This window comes from Macrobrachium rosenbergii, chromosome 51, assembly GCF_040412425.1.
Source record: "Macrobrachium rosenbergii isolate ZJJX-2024 chromosome 51, ASM4041242v1, whole genome shotgun sequence".
NCBI classification, from domain to species: Eukaryota; Metazoa; Arthropoda; class Malacostraca; order Decapoda; family Palaemonidae; genus Macrobrachium; species Macrobrachium rosenbergii.
The window spans coordinates 36,774,609-36,789,373 of NC_089791.1; the positions used below are offsets into that span (position 1 = coordinate 36,774,609).

At 36.1% G+C, this 14,765-nt stretch overlaps 1 protein-coding gene across 6 annotated transcripts in view; it reads left to right on the forward strand.

Moving 5' to 3' along the window:
- Rip11 (Rab11 interacting protein) overlaps positions 1-14,765 on the forward strand; it is a 140,176-nt gene that overhangs the window by 84,785 nt on the left and 40,626 nt on the right. For all 6 annotated transcript variants that reach the window (XM_067095311.1, XM_067095313.1, XM_067095308.1 and 3 more), the window contains exons 4-8: positions 5,430-5,567; positions 7,205-7,368; positions 7,570-7,635; positions 9,926-10,083; positions 14,512-14,599. In XM_067095311.1, the coding sequence (XP_066951412.1) occupies positions 5,430-5,567; positions 7,205-7,368; positions 7,570-7,635; positions 9,926-10,083; positions 14,512-14,599 (614 nt within the window). The remainder of the gene's footprint in view (positions 1-5,429; positions 5,568-7,204; positions 7,369-7,569; positions 7,636-9,925; positions 10,084-14,511; positions 14,600-14,765) is intronic.

Sequence of the window (14,765 nt, forward strand, 5' to 3'; positions counted from 1 at the left end):
GGGTGGGGGTGAGGGGCTTTGTTGCAGACCTCATTGTGGTACCTGGCGGATGTGCCTCCACGATTTCCTCCTCCTCCTCCTCCCTCCTCCTCCTCCTCCTATTGTTACCGCTGTATAATTAGCCCACAGGTATTAAGAGGGTTTATGTGCGTGGCGTTTTGGGGGCTCAGGGCCAATGCGCCATTTTAATTCTACATGGTTCCTGTTGAATTTTTATAGCATCCTTTGATTTATTCTATACTAAAACTGGAACCACCTCTCTCTCTCTCTCTCTCTCTCTCTCTCTCCAATTTCTGAGCATTTCCATCTTTAGCCCATCCCAAGTACTATTTTTTCAGATGACCTAACGCTCTATTACTTTCCGTTAGACTTGAGGGGAAATTCTTCCGGGCCGTTGGAATATCAACCCAACTGTGTAAACATCGCTCAGAAATGTGGAGAGGAATGTTGACGGCGCTCTTAGCAGGGAGGATGTTGCGACCTATTGTTCTCGAGAGTGACGAGAAATATTCGTAACACAAGGCTTTGGTTTCCTTGTATAGATAAGGTAGAAGTAAGTGGGTCAGACAGGTCGGCATCAATATTCTAACGATAACTCTTACGGCACGAAAATTCTTGTGATGCCTTTATTTAGTGTATACCCGTTTTAATTATCAACATAATATTTTACTGATTAGGGCCTTGCTATACTATCTACTTCCAGATCAGCGTAAAACCGTTAAATTGAAAGTCTGTAAAAGTGAATTACTTTTAACTGTAGTTGTTATCAGTCGTTTAACAGACAATTTTACAGACGTGCGTTCATTCTCCCAAACGTGTGTATTACAATTCAAGGTAAAGAGAGAGTTGCAATGTGAAGAAGAGGACTTGTTCTCATAGGTGGAAATTCTGTAGACTTCCACGGCCGATGGTTGAGAGTATCTATCCCCAAATTAACTGTGAGTACTTAAGTGGACAGGTGTGATTTCTGGTGAGAAATTCGTCGCGTTTATTAACCAGCGAATCACCTGCAATGCAGGAGAGATCAGCATCACGCATGCTGGAAAGAGGATGAGGAAACATTTGCAATGTTGTCGTCTTCATGTGAGAACAGCTAAGGCTCAGCTAAGACTGTTGGGTGGAAGTGGAGGTTAAAATGTTCCTCCAATGCAGTGTTTTGTGGCCTAAGCACAGTTATTACCTGATGCGAGTCGTCAGCCATGTCAGAGTAGTGGCGTTCTCCGCCAGGTTTTAATAGCAGGTCCGCTTTGCTGGTCTATTTAGGAGCTTTTTTTTTTTTTAAATCTAGCTAGACTAGTGTTTCGAAACGGAAATGTATATTTTTATTTTAAACTTTTATTACCACACCAGTTTGGTAGAACGCACAGCATTCGTTGAAAGGGAGGTCTCCACGCTTTCAGAATGTTTGTAGAGTTCGACGGAGAGGTCAAACGGGTTTGTGATTTGCTATGTCGTAAATGAAAATTTCGTCCAAATTTATAGACCTTTCTTGCACAGTAAACGCATGTAGAATAGTTAGGTTGAAGTCTGGTGAAAGTAATTGTAATCGTGGCTTGAATGTTGAGTACAATAATTGAATCGGAAAATATTGCCGCAATAATGGCATAAAAATAAATACTGAACATTTTGTCTGGATAAAAATCATCATAGTCATTATAGAAGTTATCGCGGCGGAAACATTTTAGACCATTCGCACGTTCTTATACGAGAAATTTGTAAATGATGGCGTTCCCGGCTGTGGCCAATTTTGTGCGTAAATCGGCATTCCTTCTCACAGTTATGGTGATGAAGTAGCCTTTCTTTGATTTTGTTCCAAGTCTGGTTCTATTTTTCAAGTCTAGTTCTTGTTTTTTTTTCACTTTGGATATTAATGTGAACTCCAAAAAGAAAATACATCTGTCGTATGGGACCTGAATTACGCGATAATTGCAAAGCTAACGGTACAAGAGTTTACATTCTTGCGTTATTTTATTAGCTGCTGTTGAGATAAAGGTCTTATCTTCTGACTACGTTATAAGTAGTCCATTTTTTCGAGCGGCATAATATTATGGAAGAAAAAATTCATATTGATTGTGATTCATAGTTTTTTCGGTGATGCTTTTTCTCGTTGTAAGCTGATTCATACCATTGTAATGCTCGTCTCACGTGATTGCGTTTTCATTCAACTGCTGTGTTTTGGGTGTAAGTGACCGTGAGAAGGCCGCAGAAGTGGAACACGAAATGGGGAGATTAAAAAGTGAAAGTCCCATTGTAAGGGGCATTGTTGTTCTCAAAACGGGATCGAATCCCAGATTCTTGATACTATATTGGAGCCATCAGGTAGCCCAGATTTTCCTGTAAGAGTAAGTAATTCGGTTAAAATCTTTTAACATTTTGATAACTGTAGATAGGTAGTTCTTCGCCATAATGGTCTATGCTTATGCAGTGTACGCTCTTGCAGTATTTACGTCTTAAAATTTATTCTGTTTATGAAATTAAAATCTCTCTCTCTCTCTCTCTCTCTCTCTCTGTTCATTCATTGGCTGAACCTTGTCTCCTGCATGATGTCTAATAATCCTCTCTCTCTCTCTCAAATCACTTAAGGCGTCAGTAACAGTAACATTGAAACTGATAAGGAAAGCTGCACGTGACTCAGTTTTCTTTGATATCTAATTGATATCTAAGCTTGACGTCATCTTTGGACGTCATTCGAACTTATGCAATGGCTTTTTAGGTCCTTTTAGTGGTGGTTACGACCCTCATTTCCTCTTCGTGTTGTCAATAAGCTCGTGAAGTTTTTATTCGTTGACTCATTTTGTCGGCTGGAATTTGTGTCCTAATGCCTTAGGTCATTTGCAAAATGTTAAAGGGGACGAAAGTTGATAACTCATGGGGTAGGGGGTGAGATCCGCTGTTCCCCGCGCTTACGATAAACACACTTCGTTAGTTTGGAGATATTGTTATAAGAGGTACTGACTGTCATAAGTCAATTATTTAGCTGGTTCTTTTGCGTCATAACTGCAGTAGTCTTTAAAGTCACTAAGTTAAATCATTCTGACAAATGTGATGTAAAAACTAAACAAAAATTGCATAAACAAATGAATTCATTTATTAGAATTCCGAGAAATTCGTAGCTAAATATTACTTAAATTTGCAGTACCTTTTGGAACGGCAAAAAGATTTTATTCGTTACAACTGTTACACAAAATTTTTAAAAGTCGGAAAACACCATCACCCGTCACTGAAGTTGTGAAAATGTCTCTTTCTCAATCAGATTTGACCAAGAAACGTCTGTCAGAGAAGCCAGGCACACCTCACAAAAATATTGAAGTTCATATTTAGATATTTCAAAGTATGTGAGAATTTTTAAATTCTTTACCTTGAAGACTTTGTAGCTGTCAAACTAATTTCATTTATCTGCACCTACCGAACAGGATTGATGATTTAAGGTTCTTTGGCGTCTACTTAGCTTGAGCGAGAGACATTATTTCTGCTGGTAACACTTGCTGCTTCTTTAGCCACAAAGTCTGCCTTTTCAGTACTTGCTACACCAGCGTGAGCAGGAACCCAACAAAACTTTAATCTTGCCCTCTATTTGCAATCAGTTTTATAACTATTAATATCTAGTACCATGGAAGGCATAGTACAGGATTTCGATTTGGAAAGAAGGGTGTGGGTTAGACAAGAAAAGGGTGTGTTTTGGTCAAATGCACGTAGGGAACATTTATTGAAGATTTTTGACAGTATAGGTAAGAGGCTGTAGAAAAAAACTTGTAATGGAATCAGTTGAGAGGTGTTGTGAAGGGCGGTGAAATTGTGTGGTATAGGAGGAGAGTTGAGAGCAGTTGAAAGGCTTTATAATGGAACCCAAGCAATGTCAGAATGTGCTCTGTAGAGAGCGAGCAGTGAATGTTAGTACTGAATGTTAGTACGTGTGGTGGAAAAATGGACTCCCTTGATTCGTGTAGGTATCTAAGAGAAAATAAAACGATTGATGCAGTATGAGAAAATAGGCGAAACAAGAAATGTAGCAGTGTGTTATGTGAGCGAATAATTTGGGTGAAGGGAATGCTGTACCAACTCTAATTTACGAAAACGAAGTGTAGATGTTAAGTGTAAATAAATGGAGAAAAGGATAAACTGGATGCATGTGAAATTATGGCTCAGAATGTTTCAAGATAATTTATTAACGTTGAAAGAATGGAAGACGAAAGATGTGGAAAAATGAGTGTGACATTCAGAAGTATCTAAAAACATTTGCGCTATATGCTATTTTGTTTCATCCCTGTGTACGGTACCGTCGGTACGTGCAAAAATCCATTCGATTTCATGAGAGGAAGTCGTACGCTTGCTTGTCATTTCTCCCGCCGGACAAGCTGAGATGACTTAACTGTTCTTGTGGTGATGAATCTCTCCAGATCATTGTGTTGGAAAATTCTCTCACATGAATGGCGGTGTTCACGCATGCCAGCGCACAGATTTATCACGATTCCTGCAGAAAGACTTTTTGGTGTCATCAACCATAGATTTCCTTTATTTTACCGTAAGATGTGATATCTGGCTTTCTGCACCGGCCTCTGAGTCGGGCCGCGTGAGTGCTCTTTCTCTTCCAGAAGGAAGTTCTTGTAAACGGCTGGCTGCTTGCAAGAAGTATTATGATTTTACTTATGGAAAATCGATGAGTGAGATATCTTGGGTTCTTTGCTCCCATTCTTGAAATTTGATGATCTTTCTTCACTATATATATATATATATATATATATATATATATATATATATATTATATATATATACTATATATATATATATATATATATATATTGTCTATATATATATATATATATATATATAATTTTATGTGGGTGATATATGAAAGTAAATAGTGTTAAAATTTAATTTATTATGGTGCCTGTACAATATAGCCTTATTTACAACCACACAGATATCGATGTGAGGAATGATTATGTATATGTATGCATTCTGTAATGAACTCTTTTTAAGTTCTCAAATTGAGTGTGCATTCAACATTTATGATGACTTTAATCTGCATATGAGGTTTTTTCTTGTAAAAATTTTTGTTCATGTATATATATATATATATATATATATATATATATATATATATATATATATATATATATATATATATATATATTATATATTTATACATATGTGTGTGTGTGTGTGTGGATGTATATATATTTATATATTTGTATATAATATTTATATGTATATAATATTTTTTAGTCTACAGAATAGAAGTTTTTCAGTTTCTGAGAGGCATAATCTGGTTATTGCTGGTTTTTAAATAGTTTATATTCAAACCAGTGCCTAGAGACTGCTTAGCTGCATGTTTAAACCTGTGTCACAAACTGCATGTTAAGGTAGTTTACTCACCACATCTCTGCCAGGCAGTGTCAAGTATTAAAGTGTCATTATTATTATTCCAGAGCTATTCCGTCCCATGGGAACACAGCCGTCCTACAATTAACAGTGTATCATAGAAATGGCCTGGGCCTGGATGAGTTTTTGGGACAAATGCAAGTGCCTCTTTCTGACTTTGATGTTTATGAAAGACCCAGAAATAGGTAAGTTCCCACATGCTCTTTTTCTTATTTTGTCGATTTAGATTAAGCCAGTCTTGTGTCTGCACTAGATCTTGCTTTGAAGGCAGCTGGTGAAGAAAACCCATAAACGCACACTTCCTGTATTCCTCTTACCCGCTTTGTTATTATCATATCCATAATTCCTATTGTTCTTCCACTATTCAACTGCAGTAGTGTCAGTGACCTATGAGTTTCAAGTAATTTTGAGGTTTTGGTGTTTTCTATTTCTGTTTGTTTGCAATATTTAGTTCATTTGTGTTGATGTTATCATTATTAGGAGAAAATAATTTTGATTTTAGTATTACAGTGGGAGTATTGTTTTGTTTTCATTTTTATCAAACTATAGATGTAAAGTAACACAAGACATCCGTGTTGGGGTGTGGATATAGACATACTACACTAAGGGAGTTGCCTTGACTGATGTAACTTTACTGAGAAATTATGTAAATAAGTAGCCTCTCTTTTATGTGTTATGCTTTCCAGTGGCTTATCTTTTCTTGATATCAGTTACCTGTTCTATCAATTATTTAGTTATCGTATATGTAGGTATTCTTTTCAGTTTCCAAATAGCCTTTTCATGAAGCTGTAGAATAACCAGGCTGGAAGATGTCCGCAAAATTTAGATGAAGCATTGTAGATGTTTCAATTTCTCTAGTGTATCATGAAAAGAAATTTTGTACATAGTCTATGAAGGTATTTAAGTTTGTTTCCAAGAGTGCTTGCCCCTGTTGTTTTCGTCAGTTCCTGTGTATCAGCAAGGGGCGATCTTGCATAAATCTTAAGAGACATCCTCCATACCTTTACCTTCTTTCTAAAGCATTGGAGAAGATCTGATAAAAAATTCCATGTCAGATGGAATAAGATGAATGACAACTTACACCAAGAGGTAATCAGGTATTTGTTAGCCAGACTAAAGTTCATAAGCTTAATCTGTGAAGTACTCATTGCAAACATGAAATTTTAAAGCTGAAAAACAGCAAATTCTGATGTTATAAAAAAATTTATTTTAACAGATTAGAGATGATTAGTTTCGAAAGAGCCTTTTTCATGGAACTAGAATAATGAGGCTTAAAGAAACCTACAAAATTGAGACAAAATGTAGATGCATCATTTTCTGTAGTGGATCATTGAAAGTATTTTTGTACAAAGTCTTTGGAGGCATTTACTGTGGGTCTGTTTCTAAGACAATGTCATTTGTTCAATTCTTGCCTTATCAACAAGGGATGAAGTTGCTTAAGTCTTAAAGAGACATCCTCCATACCTTTTGTTTGTTTTAAAGCTTGGGATAAAATATGATTAGAAACTTCATTGTCAGTTGGAGTAAACATTATAACAAAATAAAACAAACAAATAATCAGATATCTGTCAGCCAAACTTTAAAGTTCTTAGATTTAATCTGTGATACACACTAAAACTGGAAAGCATACATTTCATACGTAAAATTTTAAAATAAAAAAATTTGATATCAAAGTTTTTCAACAATTTAAATAGACAGGAGTAAAATCTTTAGGCCACCAAGGAATTCTTCATTGATATGTTGTGATTTTTAGTAGTAGTATGAATTATGCACATTGATATGCTTGTATAACGGTGGCAATTCTGATTTCATTAACGCAAAGGTGGCATCGATTAAAAGGGAAGCCGGAGAAGGACAAGAAGAAAGGTGAGAAGGAGCGAGGTGAGTTGGAGATAAAAGTGGCCTTTACAGTGAAATCCGGGTCTCTCCTCGATGTTTCCGGCAAAAAGGAAAAGAACAAGTCACTCACTTCCATCAAGAATTTAGGTGGGTCATGGTAATGTGTATGGAATAGAATAAGGATGCCTTGTCATTCAAGAATTGATTATGTTGAAATATCATTTCAAAAAGAAAAATTACTTACTGTGTATTTTTTGAAGATAGGGAACTGGAAACAGAGTGAATTACATTACTGTACTGCATATCTTACAGTTTATAATTTTGTTAATGTTGCCCTTCTCACTTCAGGTGGCAGTTTGATGAGCTTAGGATCCAAAGAAAAGGCAAGCATAAAGAACTTCGCAAAATCTGTCAGTAAGTGTTCCTCTTTCCTTTGTATGCAAATTTGGTTGATTTTTTTTGTTAATTTCTTTAGTATGAATGGTAATACATCATTAAAACATAAATGTTAGCTTTCTCTTTAAGAGAACTTGTTGTGGTGTATGCAGTGCATCATTACCATCATCGTCAACATCTTTACCTCAGCTTTTCCCTTTATGGGGCTTAGATAATGACTCTCCAGGATGAGGAAAAGGTTCAAAAGGATTGGGTGAGAGGAATAGTTGTTCTGTTGCTTACTGCCTAATGGTAAAGGTGACAGAGGCTATAAGACTGAGATATTTTGGATATGAGATAAGTAGGCATGGTGAACAATTGGTCACAAAAGCAGCAAGGTGTGGAAGTAGCAGGACAAAGACTTGTAGGAAATGAATAGATGAAGACCTAGAACTGATGGATTCCAGGGATTAAGAGCACAGAAGAGAGGAGAGTGTAGGATTAGGGATTTGTTGAAGTGTAAAGAGTAAAACCTGGCAGATGCATAAAGGGTTTGGTTGGAGGGTGTCATGTGAAGGTAAGGTGTCCAGCCATACAAAAGGGCACGTAGCTTTGTTATTGCAGTGTTCCTTTGGTGGCATCCCCTGGTTGTAAAGGTGTTGTACAGTAGGTAAAGTAAATAATTTCACATACCATAAAACTAATGGAGGGTTCTTTCTTCATACAAAATGGCCCTAGGATTCAGATGCATCCTTTGATAATTCAGTGTTCTTGTCTTTGCGGTTAAAGTGCCTCTTAATAGTAGCAGGATAACCTCAACAGTCTGGTCCTGGTCATCCTTATATACATTACATGAGGCCCACACTCTTCCCTCTCACAGTGATGTTTATAAATCAGTCTGGATCTCCGGAACTCTGCTGGGCAGGGTCCAACAGTGATCTTGATTAGGAAATGAGGTATTTTCTTAGACAATAAATGACAGTTTTTGTATCTGTCATGTCACTAGCATGTTGTTAGCTAGAATTTCTTTAATTATTTGCCATCTGGTCAAAGACAATGCTAGAGGGTAACTATTGCCATAATTAGCATTTTTCAACATCTTCAAGCATTTCAACATCTTCAAGCAGGTCAAGGAGAAACAGCCTATGATGACTTATGGACACCTTTGAAGGTGAATTTGGTCAACATTTCACTGTTCAGAGGATTAGTAATAATTAGCTTCCCTTCTTAGACACCCTAAATATCCATGATAAGAATCTAGACCTAATGGACCATATAAAGGCCACCAACTCTGAGTACTGCTTCAAAGGTTGCCATTATGTGCCCCTCCTTATAGCTCAGTCCATCATTGGCATCTACATCTCTTTGTCCTGGTAGGCTGTTGGCTAATATCAGTAACATTGAAAATGGAGGTCATCATTGAGAGACAGGCAAGGAGGATTATCAGTGGTAAAATTTGACGGATGTTAACAGCAGTGGTGGTAGATTATCCTCTACTGTTGTAGCTAAATAGTAAGTCTACAAAGGAGATAGGATAATAATTAAAGACATTTTTACTACCAATGACCATCCTGCTGGTAGCAAAGTGAAGATAAAAATTATCTCTTGTTATTAGCCTGAGAAAATCTCTCATCTTGTACTGAAGAACAGTGTTGCTTCCATCAAGCTGAGCTCCTGAGATCCAGTCTGATATATAAACATACTTTTCAGAGCAATAGCGGATTGTACTGCATTAAGATGACTAGAACTTGATTTACCAAGGGTTTTAACCTGCCACTTTCAGATTTTGCCATTGAGAGGCACTGTTGTGATAAACACTGCTACTGCAGTATTTTTTACTATTAGTAGGCACACAAATTTTGAATTGTACTGTAATGGGAACCATGGACACCCCACAACCTATAAGCCCTTTATATTGGGGAATTAAAACCCTTGGTAAATCTGCAATTTGAAGAATTATTTATTTTACCCTACTTACACTATTGTCATGGCCATCAGATACCCTGGAGGATCTCTTCACAGATACAGTTCTTCACTCTTCCTCTTGATTGGTTTATGCCTTACCTTCATGTGTCACCTTCCAGCTTAGCCACTGTTACAACCATTAGGTTTTACATTTTAACTAATCCTTATTCTTACTTGCTGATTGGTCAGAATACAGTATATCTCATGCAGATAGTAAAAATTTCAGTATATTTATATTCTTCTACTGGTTGTGCTTTTACTCTCTCAACCACAAGCAGGAGATAAAGTCATTCCACCAGACTTTGTAAAGACCATATTTTTACATTCAGTGTACAACTTTAATAACATGACTACTGTATTGCAGGTCATAAAATTGATAAAATAGCTCAGAAACCTGGGAAGAAGAAGAGCCGGAAGGAAAGCAAAGATAGCCAAGGATTTCCAAATGAACTTATGCAGTCTCGACAGCATGCCGGTGATGCTGACCCAGGAGTTATTTCAGACAGTGATGAAGACTTTGGTGTGAGTAGAATTCATTTTAATTTCACTTATAGTTATTCAGAAGATTTGTTCCCTTAATTTTTTCACATATTTGAAAGGGGAGGAATAATGCCCATAAAAACAGAAAAAAGACTGTGTGTATAGCTAAGTTTGAACCATTACATCAGATGAATGATTCTAGATTTGAGACATCATTGGGAACAGGCAAGTCAGATATATAAGACCAAGTGATTTTTTAACTATACTCGTTTAAAATTTTATTTCCAAGAGAATCTTCTAATCTTGTTAATATAATGTCTCCTCTCTAGGAAAAAGGTTTTATTGGTGAAAAAATTCTTTATCCTAAAGAAGGAAAATAATGATAATGAGATTACCATATTATATTGACTTCAGTTTTATATACACTATTGTAATTCAGTTACTGGTACTAATTGATAAGTTTAGTCATCTGTACACTACATGCTGTAAATAACTTACTAGACTAAGAAGTTATGGAATGCCAATGCTCTTCCGAATATTGCACAAAGCATAAAGTGAATAAGGAAGATATTAAATATAATAGTTCAAGCAGTTTTATTCCTTTTTTTGTTACTTTAAAACAATCATGTCATTAGTTTCAAAATGACTTGTCCACTATCTACAGTTGGAGATAAAATTAAGTTGTTCGCTATTTTAGAGTATTAATTACAACACCTTTATTTTTATTTAATGAGCATGGTAGATAAAACTACTTTTTCTGTATGTTGAGATGGGCAAGCCCAGTTTTAAACAGCAAAGTATTATACAAGTTCCTTTCCTGAATAGAAAGGGGAAATTTGTTGTTTTTCTGTTTGGAGATTGAGGAGAAAGTAAACTGAAAGTGTTAGTACAGTATCTTAGTCCATCTCTTAACCTATTCAATAAAGGTAATCAGCCAGTGCCATTAGTGTACAGTATATCTTAATGATTTTTTATTAGTGTGTAGTGTAATTATTTTATTTTTCTTGACACAGTTTAACTATCCTACTTTATTTTACCTGTTTTAAAGGAAACTTGTAGTACAGTATGTATTTGTGTAATTTGTGTAGCTTAAAGGACATGCAAAAACATGTGAATGACTGAGCATGCAGATTAACCATAGTGGTTTATAACAACAGTTAAATAAAATTACATATTCTCCTTATACCTGTACATTCTTGCAGAGTACAGGAATGTATCTTACAGTAAAGTACAGCCTGTAACTCTTTAGTAAAAAATGTTACATACAGTACAGTGCCATATAATGATCATGTTATTTCCTATATACAGAAATGTCATTCATACATTACCATAAGTACAAATTAAATTTTTTGCAGCGAATTATGCTCTCCTGTAAAGAGTTATGTTACATATACATATTGCTAGAATATGGACAGACTTGGTTAGTACAGGCAGTCCCCGGTTTACGACGGGGGTTTCATTCCTACGCCTTGCCGTAAACCGAAAATCGTTGTAAACCGAAAAATCGTCAAAAATCGTCAAAAATCCTAAGAAAACTTCACTTTTAATGCTTTGGGTGTATTGAAAACGAAGTAAACTGCATTTTTATTGAGTTTTTCATAAAAAAAAACTCTAAATTTTGATTATTCTGCCGTTTTGGAGCCATATTTCTTCCGTCGGATGCGTCATAAACAGGGAAATAATTTCTGATGAAAACATTTGAAAACATCGAAATCTCGGGAAATAATTTCCGTGATGTGTTAAAACATGCCTGTATTGTACAATAGCAGAAAAACAGTACCTCTCTCTCTCTCTCTCTCTCTCTCTCTCTCTCTCTCTAAAACTCTCTCTCTCTCTCTCTCTCTCTCTCTCTCTCTCTCTCTCAAGACCTACAGCTATATATCTTTTTAATACACTACTTAGGAAATAATCATTTTAATAGTTATTGTATACTCTAATTGCTAAGGTATTACAAATTTTCTATTGTCAATGTAAACAATACTGTACTTATCGTGGTATGAAATTTAACTCAAGGATGTAGATACTCGGTACACTTTCTCTCTTTATATATTCATCTCTTCACCCTGAGAAATCATCCAGCCAGTGAAAGTGCAGCATTTCATACATGGAATCTATATAATTTTCAGTTTATCCATAAATAGACTTTAGAGTTTCATTTAAGTATTACCTAAATGTCATTTACTAAGAACAAAACCTTTTGCTGACCCTTAAAAGAGTTGATTTTTTACACTGGTGTAATTGAAATACCTGGCAAGAATAAAGGCACCCATTAAAAATCTAGAGACTCATCAAGCTAATGATGTTACTGTACCATTACAGTATACTAAATCACTAGTGAAGACACCAACAGGGTTATCAGAAATTTTAAAATAAATATTGGTTTCTATCATGCATCAGCATTAAGTCCTTTATGGATTTATCATTATAATGGGGGACAGCAACAAAGGAGTGGTAAAGGGGAGCTTGTTGGGAGCTTATATATGCAGGTAACCTAATGTTAACAGCAGAATCGTTGGAAGAGGTTACAGAAATATTAAAAGAAGGAAGAAGGGAAGTGATAGGACAGGATTGAAAATCAATTGGGGAAAAAGATGGAAGAATGGAAGTGAGGAGACAGGATTGAAAACTAATGTAAGAAAAAGTTGGAAGAATGGAAATGAGAAAACAGGATTGAATATCAATGTAAGAAAAAAAAGCTTATGTTGGCTGTAAAGATGGAATACAAAAATTAGTTATAGGTGGGGCATAAAAATGCTGCACCAGATGTGTAAGGGTGAAGTTACTGTGTATTGAAATGAAGGATGTTGTCACAAGATATGCTCAGGAGTACAAAAGTACAAGATGTGGAGAGGAGTTATGTATGCCAGAGATACATTCTAGAAAGGGAGGCTGATCATCATGTTTTGATGGATGGGTATGCCTTAAAGGAGATAGAAAGTTTTATTACCATGAGATGCACTGGACTGTAAGATGCCAGTAAAAAGAAAAGCATACCAAGGAAAACATTGCTAGCTTACTAGTAAATAAGAATGTTCCATCAGTAACTGCTACCAAAATTTGTGATGCATGCATATGGCCTGTACCACTCCATGCATCAGAGACTTGGTCATTTGCAAAAAAATGCATTCCATGTCAAAGAGATGTGAATAGAAAAGCATGAAATTCTAGGGTGGAGTTCGTTGGGAAGATCACATTGCCAATGAAGTTTGTGAAAGATGTCATGTCCAGAGACTGGGAAATAAACAGAAATTTTAAAGCTTGAGATGGACGATAGGCAGCAGCAAGTAAATTAGTGGATATGAAAATATAATGGGATGAAGACAAAGTAGGTAGTATCAGAAAATCATGAAAAAAACTTAAACCAGATAGGAATTCAAACAGTAACTGTACAAAATGAATGATAGTCAAGACGTTTTGTGCTTGAGGTAATGTCAGTTGAGTGGGAGAGTTGAGTTACTTGCATTATTCTCCCATTATTAGCCTGTAGGCTTCACCTTTCTCTTCATCCTCAGCCTCAGGCCTGTGTTCCCAGTTTATTTGTAATTCATTCAAAACTGCATCTCAGACTTTCCAGTTGATTTGACCCAGGTATTTGAACCCATTTGCATTCCCCTGGGGTTTCACTATCACATGTTCCTTTGCTGTTCCTTCAACTATTATCTCTGCTGCCACTTCACAACTAGTCACTGATCTCTATGCAGCCTTTACTTTTTTTACCCATTCATTTGTTAACAGTGACCTTGCACATCCTTTCTGATGTTTCTCATGTTCTTCCTGGCATCTGTTTCGCTCTCACTGGGAGTGGGACTGATGGAGATCTACAGCCAACCTTTTTCCTTAGTCGTTATTAATACGCTTCAAGGTCAAGTTGATATGATGGTTACTACTGCGATATGCAGAGATACATTCACCATAGTTTCCTGTACTTGGTGGATGGTTGTATGTATGAACTATCAGCTTACTCCCACATAACCTTGACATCCATGCAGAAAGAAGCAGAATTGACTTCTGATTGGGTCACTGGGCCCTGATGGTATTCCGATAGCCCTAATAGCCCTGCCACAAGCTCTGGTCAGCATTCCACCTGTCCTAACTAGTGGGACAGTAGTATTAACCAAGATTCTATGTACATATTACATTGAAATAACATCTAAGTGAAGGGAAACCCTATCTTAGGCTCTGTTGTAAGAGTGATTTGAAGATTGTTCACTGAAAAAGGTTCATATACTGTACATTCTTCTCATGTTTCACATCACAGACTTTATATTTGTCTGTAAATGTCAAGTTACTGTTCACATGGGGGTTTTCTCACTTTGAGAGGTTTGTTATCAACTGCCCAGCGCTGCACATTCTTTCCTTGTGTAAATTTTATATAATCAGCTTATCAAGATATCAAGTAAAATTTATTTTAGGAATTTTGTAGTCTGTAAAACATGGAAGTTGCCTTAAAAGTGTTTTTTATATTTTCAGTTTGATGAGGAGGTAACTGTAAACACTAGGTCGAGTAGCCCTTACAGTACAGTTTCACATGGTTCTTCACTTATTCAGGAACAACCAGGTCAGTTAAATTTTTTAGTTTCTTTGTTTCTGCAATATTTTAATAAATTACTATGGTTTAAAAGTAATTCACACAGCATTCTCATAAGCCATTGCAGGTGTAATGAATGTTTTAATTTTACACAGGGGAAGGAAGAATCCTTTACCCTTTCAGATGTTACTTCTTG